This window comes from Urocitellus parryii, chromosome 2 (assembly GCF_045843805.1).
Source record: "Urocitellus parryii isolate mUroPar1 chromosome 2, mUroPar1.hap1, whole genome shotgun sequence".
Classification (NCBI taxonomy): Eukaryota; Metazoa; Chordata; class Mammalia; order Rodentia; family Sciuridae; genus Urocitellus; species Urocitellus parryii.
The window spans coordinates 66,259,155-66,282,265 of record NC_135532.1 but is presented as its reverse complement, the minus strand read 5'-3'; the positions used below and the strand labels follow the sequence as shown (position 1 = coordinate 66,282,265).

The 23,111-nt window shown below is 35.9% G+C and overlaps 1 protein-coding gene across 2 annotated transcripts in view; it reads left to right on the top strand.

Moving 5' to 3' along the window:
• Klf12 (KLF transcription factor 12) overlaps positions 1 to 23,111 on the top strand; it is a 426,606-nt gene that overhangs the window by 116,468 nt on the left and 287,027 nt on the right. For both annotated transcript variants that reach the window (XM_026398090.2, XM_077792866.1), the window contains exon 2: positions 17,987 to 18,050. In XM_026398090.2, the coding sequence (XP_026253875.1) occupies positions 18,018 to 18,050 (33 nt within the window). In that variant the 5' untranslated portion in view covers positions 17,987 to 18,017. The remainder of the gene's footprint in view (positions 1 to 17,986; positions 18,051 to 23,111) is intronic.

Sequence of the window (23,111 nt, the reverse complement as noted above, 5' to 3'; positions counted from 1 at the left end):
TCTGTGACCTGGTCATTTAGACCTCGTAAACCCTTAGAACACATGTGGATAAATGCTACCCAGAGGATAGCAAGGTCAAGTTCATCACTGGCTCCTGCGTAGAGGATTACGTACTTGGTGACCTCCTGCATCCAGAGTCAGTGCTACAGGGAGCGGCTTGCTCTTCCAGTGCTTCATGGCGCCCCTGGGATGGGCAGTCTGTGACTACCTGCCTAGGTCCTCCATGCTCCTGGTGCACACAGGTCATTTCCCCCTGTGCTCCTCCTTGAGCTGTTTTCACTTATCTCTACCCTCGTTCCCCTCTCATCCACTCCCATTCCACTCCCATTGAGGCCTCAGCCCTCTGGCATACACCAGTGCCACACAGCTCCTCCTGTGGCTTATAGTGCGCCTTGGCAGTAGGGAAGGAGTATGCTCTTTGGGAATCAGACAGAAGTGAGTTTAAATCTCAGCTGTGCGGTTGGACAGCCATCAAGCTCTATTTTTTCACTTGTTATGTGAGGTTAAATCCTTTTCCCACAAGGTTACAGTGAGGATTACTTAAGATAATGTGTGTAAAGTACTTACCACACTCTGATTTTTTTTTATGCATTGTATTTTTACTACTGAGATAAAATTGTAAGTAACAAACTGCTTTAAATTATACGAGATGAAGTGACAGATATGTTTTTGAGTACTCTCAACATCTCTGGTAAAACTGTAGGGAAAGAAATTATTTACAGTCACAGATAAACTCTGTTAGGATGCTGTGCTTTATTGAACTGTACTTAGAAATCTTCTTTGCTTACCTTCAAAATGCTCCAAGTCCACAAGTACATCCTTTTTTTTTTTTTTTGACCACATCCAGAAGATCATTCAGCTGCTTCTGCGTCTCTAAGCGTAGCTTAGAGACGTAGTGAAAATGTTTCACTCTATAACCCTCACTTTTATCTCCTAAGAATATCTACTCAGAGTGTGCTATACAAGTTGAGAGGAGTGGCAATTGACATAATAGTTACCTATTTTATTTCTTACCCAAAAGACTGGGAGCTGCTGGGAATGAAGATTGGTTGTAGATCATGAGTTCACCCATGCTCAGTTAAAACTCAAACTCTGTTAGCCAATATTTATTCTAGCTCATCACATAAGCCCTGAAGACTTGTACATTTTTAAAATGTAGAATTCATAGGAGCCACACCTTTATAAATGAAAAGAGCCTTGATGATCTTATAAGCCCTCAATTTCATCGGCGGAAGCTGGGGCAGAAAGTTTCACTAACTTGCCAACTGACGCGTGGTATTTAATGGTTGTATTGCAGAGTAATTAGGGAAGAGTAGCTATATTGTTTTTGTAATTCGACAGAAATCTCACCAATCAGGTAATATCTGGGGAAACTACCATAATTCAGCATATTGCTAACAATATGTTTTAGTCACCTTTTTTGCTTCAGTGACCAAAAGACCTGACAGAACAATTTTAGAGGAGAAGAAATTAGTTTGCTCACGGTTTCTGAGGTGTCAGTTCATAGATGACTGACTCTGTTGCCCAAAGATAATCAGGAAGCAGAGACTAAACTAGGCTCACCAGGGACAAAATGTTTTCCCCAAATGCCTGCCCCCAGTGACCCACCTCCTTCCGCCACACACCTACCTTGCCTGTATTCACCTAGTTAATCCATTCAAGTGGATGAATGCATTGATTAGGTTAAGTCTCTCATAACCTAGTCAGTTCGCATTTGAATTACCATATGTTGTGTTTCTTTCTTTCATGTGTGTGAGCTTTTGGGGGATGCCTCATATCTGAACCATAATACAACAGAAATCCCAAACAAAATGTATCTTGTAATTTGTTTGCATTAAAGACTGCTGCTAAATATAAAGGATCTTTCAAGAGAGCTGCGGTACTAGATGTGTTTCAAGAATCTTGCCCTCCTATTACCAAGAGTGGCTCATGTAGCCCCTTCTTGTTAATTGATTGGTCCCCCAGCTAAGAGCTAACTCTGGAGTGACTCATGCACACTGGCCATCAATCTATCATAAAATTATGAATTGGTCCAATCAAATTTTCTTATAGGATCATTTCTTTTTTATGAAATAAAACATGCAAACTGACATAAATCATAAACATGAGCCTCAGGAAATTTTCAGTGTAACACAACCATGAAACTACCATCTAGATAAAGAATTTAAACATTCCCATTCTACAAATTCTCCTTATATTCCATTCTACTTTTACCCTTTCCAAATGTAACCACAATGTTGACTTTTGTCACCACCATCTGTTAGTTTTGTCTGTTTGAATCTGTATAATGGCATCATACTGTGTGAAGTCTTGTAACTGGTTTAATTTCATTTCTTATGGAGTTTATGAGTTTTATCCATGTTTCCTTATGTAGCAGTTCAGTACTTTGCAGTGCTGTGTAGCACTCATTATTTGAATATGCTATAACTCAGCCATTCTGCTTTTATTGAGCATTTGGTTTATTTATAGTGCTTAAGTGGTTGCATATAGTATCATTATGATATTCTTAATATGTTCTCTTTCTAGTGATTATTGTATGAATGCGTGAAAACTTTTTGTGTGTGTGGTGCTTGGGATTGAACCCAGGGCTTTGCACATGCTATGCATGTACTTTACCACTGAACTATTTTCCCAGCTCCTCTCCTTCTTTTTTTTTTAATTGATTTTATTTTTTTTTGTAAATGACAACAGTGAAATGCATTACAATCCTCATTCCCCTCCTTCTTTGATTTTTGAGTTTTGTTCATTTTATTAGCTATTATTTGTTAGTGCTCTTGGAATTCTATGTTATGAATCTTTGCCTTTAATGAATCTATGAAAAATCCTATTTTTTTCCAAAAAAATTAAATCTAGAATCATTTGTCTACTACACACATACACCCCTAGGAGTTCTTACTGGATTTGTATTGAATCTGAAGATTAGTTCGAGGAGAATTTACATTTTTATAGTGAGCTTTCCCACCCATGAACATGTTTTATATTTGCAGTTATTCCAGAACTACTATCATTTCTCTTAAATGTTTTATTTTTTCATTGTAAATGTTTTTAACATCTTTGATTGCATTCATTTTTAGATATTTAATTTTTAACGTTATACATTTTTTTTGCTTTTAAATTTGCTTTTGGTATATTTACCTTTTATTTAGTGACCTCACTAAATTCATGTGTTAATGTGGTGGGAGTCTTCATATTTTTGACTACATGATGTTTTCCATGAGTGAAAGTTTTATTTTTTAATAGCCTTGATTTTTTTTATGGTTTGTAACATTGGCTAGACCTCTAGCGTAAGCTGAATTGGGGTTTGATAACAAATAATTCTGTGTTTTTCTGATTTCATTAGGGATATCTGTCAATGACGCCAATAGTGTTTTTAAAAATACTTTTATTAGTAGCTGATGAACCTTTATTTTATTTACTTGTTTATATGTCATGCTGAGAATCGAACCCATTGCCTCACACATGCTAGGCAAGAGTTCTACCACTGAACCACAACCCCAGCCCCTAATAGTGGGGTTTTAAAGGCTATTCTCTTCTAAGTTCTGTTGTTTTTAGATAATGACATTGTATTACTTTGACTCAGTGCCTTTCTTGTGGCTCTGTGAGATATGATAACCCTGGGAATCTGTTGAGCATAGATGAAACTTTTCTTAGTGGAAGAAGAGGAAATATCCACAAAACTACCATAAAGTCAGAATACATTGAAATTAATTTGAAAGAAATGATCACTTTTTATGATTGAGATCACATGAAAAAATGTTAAATATAATAACCTCATTTATCATACACATTGGAAAGAGCAGAAACTAGAGGCAAGATAGATTAATAGGAATCCAGACTTGCTAAATGGCTGACACGAAATGAAGAGTTGAGGGAAAATTTAGAAATAGATCTGAAGTGTTTTTGGAAAGAATAAACAAATACCAGAATTTTTGTTATATGTTGGTAAAAGTGGAAGCTAAAATTTAGTCGGGGATAATGTTGTAGTGAATGGATGTTGATGGCTTCACAGACTGAAATAGTAACCTAGAAGAAGGATTTTTTTAAAGAAAAAAACCAATAACTTCAGTTTTGGGTTCTTGGAAGTGGGCCTTTCTCTTTACTAGGTAGTAGTCATTTGTAGGAGGGCAATCATGGCTGTAAACACTCATGTCTATCACAATTCCAGACAAATGATAACATAAATGTGTATTGGGTTATTCAATGATACATATGTGGGAAATAAGTGGAGTATGATGTAGGTGGGAAACTAACTTGTCCTAAATGTGTTCACTTAGGAGTTATCCATGGAAGTCAACAGCTGCAACTCTTGTAGTTGAACTTCCAAGGACATCAGACACTAACAAAGTGTACCTTAAAATTATAGAGCATCTTGGAACACACCTCTTTGGAGGGTGTGTAAAAAGATACCTGATGGTAATGGTCATAGAGAATGCGGATAAGTCATTCAGAGAGTTTTCCTGGTTCCTGTCCTCTGTGTCAAATGTACATTAATGATCAGAGACCACTTGGGGGTGGAGGGGATGAAAGCAGATTTAATATGAGCTCTGATCAAACATCTGGGGAACAACAGAAATTATCCTGTCACTGTGTGTACATAGAACTAGCCTAAAGTTAATAGCAATGTAGTGGATTTTCTGAACATTTTAAGGCAGGAGAAAAATTTCTATGTTGGAACCCAGATATGGTGAGGAAAGGTAAAGGCCCTGAGCCAAATAAGAGTCCTTTAAGAAGAGTTAGCTGGGGGGGAAAGGGTTGTGGTTCAGTGGTAGAGTTCTTGCCTAGTATGCATGAGGCACTGGGTTCGATCCCTGGCATCACATAAAAATGAACAAATAAAATAAAGATATTCTGTCCATCTACAACATGCATATATATATATATATATATATATATATATATATATATACATACATATATATAAATTTGTGTCTTTATATATATATAAAGTAGCTGGGGTAGGACTGTATATCACGATGTGTTTTATGATCCTGAAAGTTGAAGCACTTTGGAGTTTCGGAGCTTAAGAGTAAAAATAAAAGATACTCTTATGGAAGTTAACAACCAGCAATCCTCTGTGGTGAAGCAAATGAGTCTGTTTTTGGACAAAAATCACCATCTAAAAAGACCTCCAGATAATATTTTCCTTGCTCTCATGTGGCACTTGTGTCCAGTAGAGTCTGATTGGATGCTATTTCTACATTAAAGGTGAATGACAGATTTGTGTGTGCACTTCTCGGCTCTGTGGCTGAGAACTAGCTAGTTGTCATCTACTTGTTTCTCCTGAACTGAAATGCATTTGTTCTGGCTCTTTGAAGAGACAGAGTTTTATGATAAATCACATACCTGGGATGTACTGTCCCCAGATTGATCAGTGCTTTTCCAGAGTAAAGCACATCACAGCCAGCTTTCTAAATGCTATATTAGGTCTTTTTCATCTTTAGATATATGTGAGAAAATTAACAAGTACATATGATTAGGGGTTTTATAGTAGTTATATTTCTTTATTAATTTATTAAATCTTTATGCCATTTTGGGAATTTAGTTATTAGAAAGCATGAATTCTTTTCCTGCCTAGCTGTCTTTAGGGGATGCAGACTCTTTTATTATTTTGTTAATTTACTGAGATTTTTAAATATTATGTTTGTAACACTACCTTCAGAATCAGAAAATAATCTAATGTCATTTAGTTGGATTTAAACATTCAGACCTGAGGGAAACACTTAACAAAAAGAATGGTAAATCATTTTCTTGTATTGGTGTATTAAAATCATATACAACAAGGGGATTCATTGTTACATATTTGTATATGGACATAATATAGCAATATAATTTGGTCCATCCCCTTTCTTTCTCTTTCTTATTCCTCCTGGATAAGTCTTTTTTTTTTTGAAATTTCATACTTTAATTAGTGGTTTGGGATAAGAGACATAAGTACAGGTCAGAAAGGCTCCTTTTGAATGTATTTTTGAAATTGACTATTCTATAAGAGTGAAGTTTATTTGTGGTATGAAAAATTGAAATTTGTGTCTGTGCATGTTTGGATTCACTACTGAAGCAAGTGAAAAAGGAGTTTAAATGAATGAATCTCAGGTTTCCTGTAGGAGATTGTACACAAATCGAAATTCTTAAAAACGCTGTAAAAATAAACAGTTATTGAAGGAAAGTATTAATTTCTAATTAGGGAAGAAGCTTTTAAAACTTGCCTCATAGTAATATTGGCAAGATTTCAGATGATATAAGATTTGGAATATTATTTTCTCTTTGTTGGGAAAGTGTCTGAGATTACGCCTTTAGTTCAGAGATACCTGTTTTAATCTCATTATTTTAATGCCATATTGCTGAAATTGGCTTCCTTTATCAATATTTTGTACAAATAAAGGCGCCTCACCATTGTGCTTTGCATGAGCAGGTTTTCCCATGTTTATTTATCAGAATTGTTATAGAATAGTAATTAAGATCATGAGACCAAATCTCAGCTGGTACTTTTTAAAATCCTGATTTTGTTGTTTATTAAGCAAATTATTGTCTGTGTTTCCACTTCTGTAAATTGAGAAAAATAATCCCACCTTCCTTATGAGGTTGTAAGGAATAGCACAAGTTAATATGTGGCAGAGTCTCTGGAGGAGTGCTGGCCCCTGGTAAATTTGTTTTAAAGTATTTACTGAATCCAGGATCACTGTAATTCTACCACTTTCACCATCTATGCAGTGAATGATTTGAATTCGGGTCTTTGTCCAGCAGCTTTTACTTCCTTGTATCTTCCAAGATTTATTTATCCATTTTCAGGAATAAGGTTCAAGAATTTAAATGATTCTTTTCTTTTAAAGCCTGTTTGTTTTTGTTTTGTTACAGGGATTGAACCCAGGGTGCTTAACCACTGAGCCACATCCCCAGCCTTTTTTTGTATTTTATTTAGAGACAGGGTCTCACTGAGTTGCTTAAGTCCTTGCTAAGTTGCTGAGGCTGGCTTTGAACTTGCAATCCTCTTGCCTCAGTCTTCCAAGCTGCTGGGATTACAGGAAGGATGGTGGTTTTTGAATGACACAGTGTGTAAAATGTAAAAACAAATTACCCTTACTTTTTGGGGAAATACATGTGAGCACTTAATCTGCTTGCTCACAATGATTTGATTATTTCACTTGTGAATATTTCTTAAAAATTAGGCATACTATATATATTTGCATATGAGCTGAGTCTTAATTTTAGTATTTTCATCTATTTCTCTAAATAGATTTCTAATCCTGCAATCATGCAATATTTTTAAATTGACACAGTATTTTTACATATGATAATTCAAAACATGTACGGAGTTTGTAGTGACCAGGTCAGAACAAGCATCATTTCTATCTTCTTGAATGTTTTTCATTTGTATATTCTGAGAACTGTTTTAGTCTATCTTCTGTAGCTTTAACTAAATAACTAAGGCTGGCTAGTTGTAAAGAAAAAAACATACATTAGAGAAAATATGGTGCTGGGAAAACTGGAAATCCATACGTGGTAGAACGAAATTGAACCCCTGTCTCTCATCCTGCAGAAAACTCAAAGTGTATCAAATACCTAGGAATTAGACCAGAAATCTGGCACCTGCTATACAAAATGTAGGCCCAACAATCCAAAATATCGGCTCAGGACCCGACTTCCTCAGCAAGACTCCTAAAGGGCAAGAAGTAAAATCAAGAATTAATAAATGGGATGGTATCAAATGAAAAAGTTTCTTCATAGCAAAGGAAACAATCAAGAACATGAAGAGAGAGCCTACAGAATGGGAGAAAATCTTTGCCCCCTGCACCTCAGAGCATTAATCTCTAGGATATACGAAGAACTCAAACTTCACACATACACACACACACACACACACACACACACACACACGAAACAACCCAGTCAATAAATGGGCAAAGGAACTGAGCAGGCATTTCACAGATGAAGAGATATGAATGGACAACAAACAAGAAAAAAGTTCAACATCTCTAGCAATTGTAGAAATGCAAATCAAAATTACACTGAGATTCCATCTCATTCCAGTCAGAATGGCAGCAATCAAGAATATAAGTAACAGTGTTGGAGAGGATGTGAGGAAAAGGGTACACTCATACATTGCTGGTGAGACTGCAAATTGGTGCAACCACTATGGAAAGCTGTTTGGCAATTCCTCAAAAAACTAGGAATGGAACCATCATTTGACCAGGTTAGACCACGTATTAAAAAGGACTTAAAATCATTATACTTCAGTCACCCAGCCAAATCAATATCTACAGCATCTCAACTCATAATAGCTAAACTGTGGAACCAACCTAGGTGCCCTTTAACAGATGAATGGGTAAAGAAATGGAGAATTATTCAGACATTAAGAAGAATGACTATGACACTTGCTGATAAATGGATGGGTATGGAGACTGTCATGCTAAATGAAATAAGCCAATCCCCAAGCCCCAAGGTTAAATGTTTTCTCTGTGTGTGGATGCTAACCCACAATAGTGGGAAGAGGTAGAAATTCAGTGGAGCAGACAAAGGGGAATGAAGGAAGGGTGGGGGATGGGAAAAGTGAAGACAGCAGAATGAATCTGACACAACTTTCCTGTGTACATATATGAGTACACCACAGTGAATCTCACCGTCATGTACACCCACTACAAGTTAATTTAAATATTACAATGGGAAAATGGAAGAAAAATCAGTAGAGGGAAGGGACCAGGATTTGGGGAGAGGGAAGGGGAAGGAAAGGTACAGGGGCCTGACTTTGAACAAGATACATTCCATGCTTTTATAATTATATCAGTGTTGATTCTACTGTCATGTGCAACAAGAAAGAACCAATAAAAATGACAAAAAGGATTGATTTAGCTTGCAAAACACTGATATCTGCTCATCTCTGCTGAGGGCCCTGTTGGCTCTGTCATGGTGAATAGCATCATGGTGGGAGTCTGTGTGACAGAGATCATGTGGCAAGACAGGACACCAGAGAGAGTAAGAATGGACCAGTCTAGCTCTTTTATAACATCTTCTTTTGAGAGAACAAAGTGTATTTCCTTAAGCAATATTCATCCCTTCCCAGGGTAGGGACCCAGTGACCCTTGTGTTGGGTCCCTTCTCTTCAAGGGACACATGAACTCCTGGGGGACCCAGGAGATCAATTTTTTTAGCTTCCACAAATGAGTGAGAATATGCAGAATCTGTGGTTCTGTGCCTGACTGACTTATCTTATTTAGCTTATCCAGTTTCATTCATGTTGCTGCAATTGGTGGAAAAAGGGGAACTCATCATCACTGTTTGTGGGAATGTGGATTAGTACAGTCATTATGGAAAACAGTTATGCAATATTTGCTTTGAGATTATTATTTCAAAATGCTTTTGACAGGCCTTGGTGCCATACTATTATTTTTCAGTCATTTAAAAAAATTATTGTTTTAATTTGTTTTTAAAGATAAACTTACATTTCTAACATGCATACTCTTCAGGATTTTCTCCTTGGTCAGTTTTCCTCCAGCACTTGGCTGTATGTGTGTACATTTACACATGTGTTATCCATGGGCTTTTTTTTGATTCATATTTGTCTCGGAAATGTTTGATCAGAGGTGTTAGAAATACCAAGAATCATATGGCATACAATTCATGAAAACAGTTCTTATGTAACTTTTCATAGAATTAAAAAAATCGTATCAGTGTTCCTGATTTAGCATATGTACTCTAAATCCCTTTATGTAAGACAACTGTACACCTAAGGCAGTAGAGGTTAGACTTTCAGGATTGTTTCTTACTCACTTGACACAAATCTTCCTTTTTATATTAGAGCCCCTCTGTCAGCGGGATAGGCTGATGAATGTAACAGTGTTGATTCATAGGACATTTTTGCATATGTGTGTGCATATTCAAATGTATTCTCTGTGCAATATACATATCTACCCACATGTATGCTTGTTCTCAAAATCAGACTTAAATGTATTCACCCCCAACTTGCCTTCTTTACCTGAAATGTCTTTTGTCCCCCATTTTTCTAGAATGAACTTTGTCTTTTCCTCAACCTCCAATCTGTTCTTTCACCAGACTTCCTGGTTTGTTCTTAAGGAGGGCATCTTGATGTGGGTGGAAGAATATTGGCTTGCATAACAGTTGTTTTCATTGTAAAATGTGGATGTCATATCTTATGAGCTGGAATAGCTGTTTTATACATGATTTAACTAGATAATGTATTTAAAAGCACCTAGTCAATGTTAAATATGTGGTATCATTCAAAGAATTGTTACTGTTATAATTACTTTGCTTTATACTTGATGCATTTTGTTGAGTGTAAGCTATTTTAAATCAGGTGCTGTGGCATATTATTCTTCATATCCTTCATTCCCACCATGTAGGTGATTCATGGATAAATGAACAGAATATATTTACCTTCTAACATATATCACTTATAAGTCCATGATATCACTTGAGATCAGTTGCTGGAGTATATTCGTGTTGGTTCTCTGAAATTTTAGTATTCAATTTTCAAAGAGGTCTTTTTTTTGGTTCTTACAAATAAGAATCACCCTAAAATTTTTCATTCTCAACAAATATTATTTTGATTTATCTGGTATTTAGTTATGAGAGAAACATATCATTATGCAACCTATTTGACAGCCTATTAACTTGCTCATCATTGGGAAATTCTAATTGATTATTTTGATAGCTAGCTTTAGTGTGTGGATTATGAGATATGTAGGATGAAGAATATGATGTCTAAATCTACATGCTGGAGTGATGAGTTCAGGTTTTTAAAACTTCCTCAGCAAGGCACTCGGCAACGCATAAGATAGACATTAAAAAAATGAAATAATTCCTCATGTTTCTGAATCACTATGTCAAAATGTCAGTAAAACAAATTATTCAATTCTTTGATCCCTCTTTCAAATTATATTATAAAACCCACATTTCTTGGGTTCAGAGGTGTGAAGGTATTGAATATGCAAGTATCCTAAAAATACTTTGTCTGATATTTTCTGATTATTGCTCAATATTTTGGGAATGCAAATTTCATTTAAATGTCAGCCATAATTAAGCATGTGCCGTTTGTTTTTCTACTCAGGTTTTACAGTTTGATGGAATGTTTTCCCCACAATTTAATAAATATTTGTTGTATTTCATGTGAATTAATTCAAAAGTGAATAAGAACAACATATTTTAATCAGCTATTGTTGTGATGGACTAGAAAATAAATTTATTCCCTGAGCAAACTGTTTACTATGCATTTGAATGGATTTATCTTGCTTAGCATTGGCAGATAAGCATACAAGGTAACAATGAATAGAAAAGCCAAGTAAGTATATTGCATACGGAATAAGGTGACTTATTTTTCTTCAGTATGTCACAGATTTTTAGTGTATAAAACTTTAAGCTATTTATTCTTTAATTTATCTGGCTATGCAACCCACTGAAGCAAAGTAGTAGAGAAATTCTTTGGTTGTGCCAACTAAGCATTTTTTATTGATACCAAGTATATGTTTGATTGATTTTCGTTTGGTTTCAAAATTTAAGTTTGCTTTTTTAATGCATAGATCTTAAAACCACGGTTCACTTGTGTATAGTGTCAGGAAGTGAATTGGTGAGAAGACATTCGGGGTACTCTATTCTTTCCTCCCTCCCACCAGCCTCTTAAAAACCCCAAGATTTTAACATCTTTAGGTTGATAGTTTAAAACACATCCTGATACATAGGGTTAAAAGAAGGATGCCATTGTTCTTCATCTGGCAGTGCAAACTTGTGTGTGGCCAGCCCTTTTGGCAGCAGGTAGTGAAACGTGGTACTCACGGGCTTACGTGCAAGCACAAATGGCACATGCTTATATTTTGTTACAAACTAAGGCACGTGAATTAGACACACAAAAGCAAATGTAATCATCTTGTCAATCCTTTGCAGTACTAATCAGATTTTTGACTATGCAATCCCAATAAAATGGCAGTTATACTTGACTATAAGCAGAGCATAAATTACTTTTCAAACTGTTACACTGAGCACAATATATGTAAAAGAAATGCTTAATTCATTTGCTATGGTTACTTTCTTTTAAAGGTTTATTTGTTCTCTGGGTGTATAGAATGATGTGGTTGAAATGAGATGGAAGCTGAAAACAGATTAAAAGAGTAATTTCCATGTCATTGTGCTTTGGCTTTACCTCCTCCTCTTGAAATTGGGCTGTTTATTCACCCAACTCTGTCCTTAATGGACTGCTCAAGCTTTCAGGCATACCTTACTCCAAGAAGGACCTTAATTCTTAGTTTTTTTTTTTTAAATCAGATTTTCTAATAGTGAAGAATTCCTAGATGAAAGTATATATATTTTTGAAACCATAAAACTGGAAACGGGAAAATAGAAGAATTTCAATTGATTGATTTGTAGTTGGAATTCCAAGGGGATTATTATTGAATATAGGTTATTAATGACCTTTGAATTCCCTTTCTCCTAATTCTGTTAGCTGTTGCACCATTGAATTCTCTTAATGGATGAATTATAAACAATGTACTATGAGATTGTACTCTATTTCTTCTGTATCACCTTTCTTTGAGAAACACACAATCCTGGTTGAACATCATTTTCGAAAGTGGAACTTAAGTCTCAAGATAGGATATAGTTCTCCAGAAAGTTTAAGTGGAAAGAGGTGTTTGTATACTTGATCTTAAAAGTAGGAAGTAGGGATGGGACTGACATTCATTGGCCCTCTTATGGGCCAAATAGCCCTTGGACACATTAGAGACATTATTTTTCAGTATTCTTAACTTGGAAAAAAAAAAGGGAAGGTTTATGGTGCCAGTTTAACAAATAAGGAGACCGGGATATGTGGAAGTATTACAGTTGATGTTCATTTTGTCTGGCTTTCATACTTGGACCTTCTCTTGGTGACACTTGGCCTTTTGCAAATGGAAGGACACTTGTCATTAATTTGTTCATGTGAAATCCAGAAGTTTTCTCTGTTGCCCCCTGGATTGCCTGGTGAGCCAAAGGAGACCTGATAGAATTTTGTGTGTGTGATTTTTGTCTAGAGGAAGAGTTGGAATGTGAGAGAGTAGTTGTGCCATTATAAAATATGTCCAGGAAATCATCTGCATTGAAGTTATTATATTTATTGGAAATAAATACAATCTTTTCCTATTGTGAGGGGCATCTCTATTCATATAAACAGGACTTGCTGATTACCTATGGCCTATTTAAAAAAAAATCTGAACATTAGTTTGCTTCTCTATACAGAATGACATGTGTCTAGTGGAAATCCACATGTGATGTACATGTTCAAAAGTAGGGTCACCTGTCACTTAGCAACAAGCATTCTGCTTTGTGTCTTTAGTTTCTCTTCATCTCAAGTAAAAATAGCTGTGAAAACATAGCACTTAGATTTGCATTTATTTCCAGAAATATTTAGATTAACCTTCAAATATTTTTAGTTCCCAAGATAACTCTCTGAGACAAATGAAACAGAAATAGCTTTAAATGAAGAAAAAAAAATCAACTTACTTGGTAGAAACCTTGATACTCAAAGCAAGGCAAACTTGGACCTGTTATATAATATCCCAGACATGTATGTACAAAGCCTGCCCGCCCAACTCTCTCATCTGCTTGGAAATCTGTGGTAACTGAATTGACTCTGGATATTAGCCTTTTTTAAAAAAAAATATTTATTTTTTTAGTTATAGGTGGAGACAATATTTTTTATTTTATGTGGTGCTGAGGATTGAACCCAGTGCCTCATGCATGCCAGGCAAGTGCTCTACTTCTGAGCCACAATCCCAGACCTGTATATTAACCTCTATTATCTGATTTTTTTTTCTTTGTGTCAATACTGGAAAATACAAGATCACAACTAATGAAGCAGTGATTTGTAAACCTGAATCTAGAAGGGAGAATTCCAAATGGGATTTCTGTACCAGCAACAGAATTCAATTTACTTGAAATAGAACAACTAAATTACCTTTGGGCAGAGAGTGGAATACCTTGAATAGTCACCTGTCTATAAACACATCTAAAACATGTTTCTCTAACTCCATTTAAAGATACATAAAGGGACTTCTAAAGGAACTGGCAACAAGTATACTTTTGGTCTTGAAGTATTTAAATGTATGAAACACTTACCTTTAAAGGTTGAGAACTGAATAGATCATTTAGGATGTCATAAAGAGCAAGTGACCTGGTCCTGTAAAATTCTTCATGTACTGTTTGTGCTCTTGAAGTAATTACTCCAAAGTAACTCCTTATATTTTAAAGTGGATAGTGTCCACTTTCATATGGCCAAGGTCATTTCTGTCTTTGAATTCTAAAGGAAGTTGGGTGATCATATGTAAAAAATTTTAAGAAAGAAAAAAAAGTGAAGTACTTAGAAAATCATTCTCTATGGTTTGTAACTAACTACCATAGAGAAATGGATGTAAGTGAAATTATTCTACTCTCCTCCAAAACATGAGAATTTACCTATGGCTCCAGGTGGCAGTGTTTTGTTTACAACCAAATTTAAATCTTTTTGTAAAAGGCAACTTTAGACCTTTTTTTATTTCTCATGTTTTTGATATTGAAATAAGAGACTAATCCTTTGCTCTCCTTAACCTAAGGACAATTAAATATGATTTGAAGCCAGGAAAGCAAGACCTACAACCATGTATGATGAGATTTTTGGAGAGGATACTGGCCTTTAAAATGCCTGTGTCTTTGAAAGATTCACTGGGTGACTTCAGAAAACTTTTTGGCAAAGCTAAGTATATTTAACTGGAAAATTGACGAGAATATTAACTGGTATGGGAAATGTAATATTTTCATATTTTATATTATGGTTTGGTTTCAATAGGGATTTGGGATATTACCCAAAGGCCCCTTAGCATGAATAAAATTAAGTATTCATCTGTTCTATCATGTGGACTCCATTTAGGGAATTTTTTTTTCTTTCCCTGTTCAGTTCCTCAACCATTAAAGTGACAATTCTTAATGTGTTTGGTGCTTAAGATTTTGCAGATTTTGCAGATTGCCATGTAGACACTACTTCAATTGGGGTAGGCCTAGGAGACAAGGCAGCACTTATGACTATCCCTGCTTCTGTGAACAAGAATATTGGCCTCAGTTCTGTTCAGCTTGTTTTGGCTCACATACCTAGTACATGATAGAGATGAGATCTGTTCCTAGTCTCATAACTGTCTTCATTTTCTTACCTTCATTTGTGCCACTTCAAATATGGCATGGAGGTGAAAGAGCAAGAGAGGGTTTTGAATGTTCTTTTGGGAATTTGAATTGGATGGAAATAAAAAATTAGCTCCAGCTTCAACACACATAGACATATATATATTTAAACTGTAGGTGACTGCAAGGGTAGATGGTAAAATAAACCATGAAGGACCCATGCACTAAGACTTTGAACCAAAAAATAGCAGTTTCATAAGGACCCTGACAAAATCTAATTTGTCATGTTGGGTACAAAATATACCTCTGATCAGTTTCATCATTGTCAAGGAGTTCTTGAAGTAGTTCATGTTCTCAGTTCTTGGAACTGCCTTCAGAGAAAATGATCACATTAGGATATATTTTTGAAGCCTAAAATGTCGTAATATTGTGATGCTATAATGTGTGATATTGTGCTATGTATAGTTTTAGCCTGCAGATTGTACCTAAAAATACTGATTCTATCATTACAGCCTAAATTCCCTGGGTAAAATATATTCTCATAATTAATGTCAAAGTGAGTTTTCTCTGATCTTTCTTCTCTTTTTCATTATTACTTTCATCCATTCTCCAACATTTATTGGTCTCCTAAAATTTGCTAGGCTCTCCGCTGTGTATTGTGAAAGACAAGGATGGCACTGTGGTGGCCCACACATCTTCTCCCAGTAAGAATATGCATTGGTGCAGTCAAGTACTGGGGCGTGGGATGTGATGATATCTGGCCGAGTGAGAGGTGGCTGGGATCTATAGTGAGCCTCTCTGGCCTGTTCCCCCTCCTAATCAGTATTCATGTATGTCTGAAGGCATCTTCTTTGGTTGTACAAAGGATTCATCAAGACTAGGTTCATACAAGATTTACATGGATGGATATTTAAGTGTTAATAAAAATCATACCATTTTACATGGAAATTACAGTTTCTACAATAGTGTATTTAGAATTTTGTTTAAAGCATTAATGCATTTAAAATCATGGGAAAATAACCATGGTACCAGTTATTCCTTGGTATCCAAGAGGGGATTGGTCTCAGGAAACCCCTGTGAATACCAAATCTGAAAATGCCCAAGAATTTTATATAAAATAAGATTTCATAATATTTGCATCTAACCTACACATATCCTTCTATGTAGTTTAAATAAGTAACCTCTAGATTACTTAGAATCACTAATACCATGTAAATATGTTATACTACATTGTTTAGGGGGAAATGGCAAGAAAAAAAGTCTGTACATATTTAGTACATGTGCAATTTGTTTGAATGTGTTCAATTTCTGGTTGGTTGAATCAGTGATTGTGGAACCTGTGGATATATAGGGCTGGCTGCATACTAAAATATGAAGAAATATTTACAGAATCCCATTTTGAAATTTAATGAACCAGAAAGTAAAATGGAAGCCATTTTTGAAGTACCCCATACATTTTCTTAAGGAGCCGGAACTCATTGGGCTAGATCAGTTCCTGACCCTTGACAATTTAAGTCTAGAATGGACAAGAGGTGTTTTGAGAACAGAGTACCTAAATGAAGTATTTAAAAAGAAACTCTTACTGTGGTTCCATAATGTAGAATAGAAGAATTATATTCAGTTACAAGGGATTTCTATTCACTGTAATATTAAGAGTCTGTGTTGCTTTTTAAGCAGCATTTCTAATAAAAGCTACAGTACCTCTTAGGGGATAGGTTTTGAGGTGGATTGGGTGGAAGAGGTTGATTTAAAACTCCGATAAAATGAAAGGCCAGATTGCTTCACAGCAGAGCCTATGGAACATGTGAACTCTGCTGCACTTCACCTAAGGCCTTTTGAGTCAGTGAGTCCTTGTTCTGTCCAGATGTATGGAAACACATACACAGGAAACCAGGCCTTTCGCTGCAGTACGCAGACGTTGGCACTGAATAGGTGCTGCGAAGAATTCCAAGGCGTGTCCCCTCTTGAGTGTAATTCCAAACCAAAAAAAAAAAAAAAAGGCAACTGTGCCTAATAAGCCAGCTCAACTGAATGCCAAAGAAAATGTGCCTCATGAAATGGAAATTCTGAAGCAAGTTACATAATGCTGAGCAAGTAAATAGGAGGACTTGTAAGATATGTCCAAATGGGGCAAATGGTTTGTTGTAATCAGAATAGTCCAGCTCAGTAATATTTAATGACATTTGGTGAAATCCAAGTGAACTTGGAGATTGGGGACCTTTTATAAGCCACGTAAATATTTACTTTAATTTTTAAGAAGTGATGTATGTGAACTTCAGACGGTTTTTAAAAAGTTACTGGATATTGGCCAATATGGAGCCACCCAAATGTATTCATTATTAATTCTGCACACCCGTATTGATTGTGAAAAGAAAAAGGATCATTTCCTTAGTAAATCAACAGTTTTTTAAACATTTGCTAGTTTCTAAGAGTAATGGAGTGAAGTGCTCTAATGTGAGTGTTTGTGAATTCTCTTCCGTGTAGTAAATTCACACATAAGCCAGGTTCTCGCATTTTCTTCTCAGCCTTCTCTCTCTCTCTGTTGCATCCTATTCTTTATTCCCTCCCTGGACTTTATCTAGGAAGGACTTTATCACCTTGTGCTCTAGATATTGTCATCCTGTCAGAGCTGCTTCTCATCCTCGCTTCCTTTTCCCCCTCTACTTTGCCATTGTTGAAAAAACAAAACAAAAACAAAAAACTCAAAGACTCCCTCAACTCTGGTATTCATGTGTCATTCCATCACCATGAGCTTAAGTGACTAGGATTTAAATGTAATTTTTTTCTTTCTGTTGTAGAGGAATAGTATCAAATTTTAGAACTTCTTCTCACCGTATCTTCCTCTGTGCATTTCTTGCAGGATCAATGTGACTCTAGAAACAAATGGATGAATGAATATCCATATGAAGAGGAAAACAATAAAGGTCGGTTAATCAAGTTGTATAATTGCATTGAAAATAGTATTATTTTGAGCATTGTATTTGGACAGTTATTTCCGTGAGAGCGTTTCCTTGTTTGACTGAATGAGATAAAGGTCAATACTGTACACACACATTTATCTGTAAAATATAATTTTTCTTTTTAACCCCTTAAACATAGACATTTGTAAGGAAGCCATCTGTTTTTGTACATGTGTAGCTGTCTTTCTTTCCCGGATCTCAAGGTGGTATTTTAAGCAATAACTTTCAAAGGAATATTAGAATGTGGAAAACCACTTGATAACAACTGATCACTGGGATCGGAAAAAAAAAAAAAAAAAAAAACCCAAAAGGAGGTCAGATTTTGTTTAATGTACATCAGTTTCTATGAGTCTAATCCTAAAACCACAACTGTGCCGGTGCAGTGTTGCTGCGTTCTTTGCCCTTGAAGCCTCTGTCTTCATTGGAGAAGTGGGATCATGATAGAAGGTTTTAACTTTAGTTTCCTACCAACAAATACATTGAGACTTAAAGGAGGGAAAAACCCTGCAAATTTCGACTATAGGGAAATACCGGGCATTGCTTTATTTGTGGTAGTTATTTGAGTTTTTCTTACATTTCTTACTGGTTTTAATATAAGAGTCATAGGTAAAACCAAGGAAATTACATTATATTAAACTATTTCCATTTCATAAATAAAGCATTTATACTGAACAGATCTGGCATAGAGGTATGTGCCTTAGAACTCTTCATATGGCTGCATAACACATATAATTTCATGTTTTCCTTCCCTTATTATTCTTAGTGCTTTCAAAAAATAAATGTATGCCATGCTATGTCTTTTTCTGTGAGCCCACTTTCATGGATACTTACAAATGATTTTCCACTTAAAATCTTCTCTTCTAAGCTCACTGCTAAAATTTTCCTTTGTAGTATTTGTATCTGCAAAGTTTTTAGACAGGAAGTATTGATTCAGTTGGTACAAGGGAAACTTTTGAGGGTATCAAAAATGTCCTTTTTATATGACCTCGGTATTGTCTCTGTGGGTGCACCTGTTTTGTGAGGGCTCATGTACCATGTGCTTTTTGTGTGTGTGGGCCATTGATGTGCTGGTAAACTGATGGACTGTGTGAAGAATGGGAAATGATAGTTTTATGTGTGGTGTTTGTCAATTCCTGTGGTGTAAATACTCCTACTGGTGGTGACTTCAGTGGTTTGCCAATGGGCTTACATGATTCCTTAAAATTAACAATTGGCTTTCACTAGCTGAAGATGAGCTGGCCCAAACACATCATTGATAATTCGGTTTATACAGTGATGAAGTTGAATTATGTACTCCTTAAGACTAGTAGGACACACCTAAAAACTGTAAAAATTTTTCCTTCATCTTTCTATAGACATGGAAATGTTCTTTAGACACTATCATGCAATGTTTCCTTAGCTCTGTCCTTATGCATGATGTTGAGACCGTATTATGCTGTTTTCATTCAATTTTTATGTTTAAATGAATCACAGTTAAATTGTAAATTTATAAATGTTGGTCATGTCATTGTTCCCTGAGTTTTTGATGACAACCGAAGATGTTGGCAGAGAGAATCATCATGTTACTACTTAGCCTGAGGATAAACTGAAAATGTTTTCATTTCATTTTGTCTATAATATATGTGATTCATTCTAAACGATCCTGCCTCATAGTCCATCATTCATGAGTTCAAAAGTCTTTATAAGGGATCGAGTGGTTGGTATTTCATGTAATGTATTTGTCCCATTGGATTGTTTTCTCTCTTGCTATTTTTTCATAGTTTCAGTCCATATTTTTAGTTATATATACATATAGATCCCTAAGAACAGAAAATACGTTGGTGCTTGTTTTGAAGTCTGCTTCAGTCAGCTGCTGTTAGTTTTAACAAAGTCTGATTCAGGAAGAAAACTGCAGATTTTGAAAATTTATGTTTTCTGTATTTTAAGTCTGTTGACCTTGTCACTATTAAGATGTTAAGAAAAATGTCATCAGTGCAAGCAGTGTGACACAGCCTTCAGAAGTGAAAAGGGATTTGAATATGGCTCTTAAAACTGTTCTGTGCATTTCCAGTTTGCCAGTGGTGATAAAATCTTGCCAAGAGACACAGAGTATCATGTTGTGCCTTTCTGCTTAGTTTCTAAAATGTAAATAGCCTACTTGGGATTTATAAAATTTCTGTCGTGTCCATGACTCTTACTTCCAAGAGTAGTCTTCATCTGCCCTTTTATTAAAAATCTTACATTCACATAAAGTTCTTTCTTTACTCAATTTCATGGCACTTGAATTTTTCTCTTTACTGTGTGCCATTCGAAAACATGAAATACATTTTGAAAATATTCCAGTCATTCATTATTTCCTTCTCATAAATATCAGCTTAAATCCTGGGGTAATACCACTCCTTACTGTATTTCAGCAGTTACTTGTGAATGTGGTGGTTTGGGTGGGGGGCCCTGGCTGCTGGCTTTACTTCCTGATTTTCCAGCCATTTTATGTATTCATTTAGTGATTCTTAGCAGCTGGCTTACAGCAGATGTTCAAAGCATACACATGCATATACATTAGACCAGCTTATCAGAGTTCACATTAAGACTTTTGCTCTGTGACTATATCTGATGAACAGCTGCTTAAGCCACCCAGCATCAGCAGTAGGGTGACTTTTACTTTTTGCATTTGGAAACCCAGAGGACAATTCCAAGCTTTTCTGAACATGCTTTCATTCCACACATAAAGGGCTTATTTCCTAGTGATTGGTATGTAGAGTGTAATGACTTTAAATTCCTTTTCCATGAAGTTCCAAGGCTAGCTCCTTGTCCAGAATAGAGGGATGGTAACAGTAGCAGTCTAGCTTTCCTCAGTTTTCAACTCCATGGCTGTAGGTGCTCAGAAGGCCACTGTGCATGTGAGGGAACTGTGCTGTCATGTTCTGTACGCTTGGGCAGGGCCTCTGCCTGGGCAGTGAATGTGGAATTAGAAAAAAGTCAGGTCTTGGCTCTGCAGTTATGTCTGTGTAATCTTGGGCCCATGACTTCTCCTCTGTGAATTTTAATTTTCTCATTTGCAAAATGGAACTGTGACACCTATCTGAATTATTTCAAGAGCTGTTCAGCAGTGAAAGCAAAAAGAATGTAGTTGTGGAAAAGATACACAGCTGTAGGGTCCTAAAGGGCAGCATGGTATTGGTATTAGTATCCTGTAATGTGTCCTGGGTCACATTCGTGCCATTCTGTGATTTCATCTCAAAGACAAACATTTTCAGAATTGGAATCACCTCGGAAGATCAGAGTCTTCGATGCATGTGGTATATGACCCCTGTCCGTAGAGTTGGTTGGCTATTTAAGCATTTGTTGAATACTCCTTGGCATTTCTTACTTCATGTGGCATTCATCCTGTTTTCAAGCATATATAATTATATTAAAAGTTTTGTAGATTTGATAATGATATAAACTAGTAGGTACATAAGAGTGTTTATGAAAATATCCTGAGTCAGATCACTTCAACTTTGGGTACTCATTTATCTTGTCTTGGAAATGAGAACAAAGTGATATACAGGGATGGGAAAAAGATTATAGAATTATTGAAGTAGAGTGTCTTTATTATTTGAGAAGATGATGCATTGCTCATTTTAAGAGCTTTGAAGCATGCAAACCCCATCTCTTCTGCACACCTTCTGTTAACATTTAGTGAACTTCATTTGCAGCAGCTCTGTGTGTATCAATACAAGTATTCAGAGATGTTTTTATAAAAGTAGGATCATATTTACACTTTGTATTTCCTTAAAAGGAAGACCATATGTGTTTCTAATGAAAAAAAAATCTTTTTTCAGTTTCTTCTAGTACAGTGGAAGAACTAGAAATTGAATTTAAAACTGAAGAAATTACCAATTTTGCATTAATGTCCTTTTACCTTAGTGAGACTCTAAGAACTGAGAGAGAGAATCTTTTGAGTTCTGGTAACTTTGTTTTAAAATGACTGAGTGAATCAGCATTTTTTAAAACTTTTTGCTATGAAAGATGGGAAAATGAATGACACTTCTAAATGCCCCTTTCTCCCTTCTTGTTTTACTGTTCTGTAAAGAAATGTTGTTAGCATTTGCTTTCTGTTCTTTGCTGTTACCAGAGCTGGTTAGTCTTGACGTTCCCTCAGAAGGGTGGACACGTGGCCACACACTCTGGCCTCTGATGCCTCTGAAGGTCCAAGCAGCCCCTGCTGTCCACTTACTCTTGTTTGCTTCTGTGTCCAGGACTGTTTTTAATTAGCCTAACAACTTGGTAACTTCATCGATTATATCATTGTTTTTGTCAATTTTTATGTCAAAAGATTTTAAAATTATATTTAAGTATAGCTTTTGTTCTCTTTCTCAGGAGGTGTGAAAATACATATACCCCTTTTCCTTAATTTTCTGTATCTGTGGCCCTTAAGGACATGAATTCCACTTAATGTACTTGCCCATTGAACATTTTTTTCGTACTATGTTTTCAGTCTTATCCTTATTATTTTTTGTTCCCCGAATGGCAATTCATCTCTATAGCATTTCACATCTTTTTTGTCATATCTTCTGTTTTAGTATTCTTCTTGAACCTGTACTGGTACCTCTTCCTTGAACTTGTTTTTCTTTTTTTTTTTTTTAAGTAAGATCCTTTTCTCCCCGACCCACCGCCCCCTTTGCTCGGGTGATTCCTTCTGTCATGTTCTGCACTGGCCTTTGCTTGCAATTCTCTCTTGCTATGATATTTGCTGCTTTTACAGACAGCTCCCCCGTGGTTTCTCCCTGACTGCTACCCATCTGTACATGGGGCTATTATTTGCCAAGTACAGTGTAAGCAGAAGTACCAGTGGTTCGGGCGTGAGCTACATGTGTTCAGTTCTTTGATTTGAGTTTGTTATTTCAAATACTCTCTATATGAAGATGTCATTTCCAAAGTCTTTGCTCCGTAGCTGAATTCCTTAAGACTGGGGTCCGTGTCTTCCTTCCTGTGCTGCTTTTGGTGGGTGCTCTTGGTAGGGGAGCCAGGCTCTATAAAATGTCCTGTCCTTGTTTGTTCCTT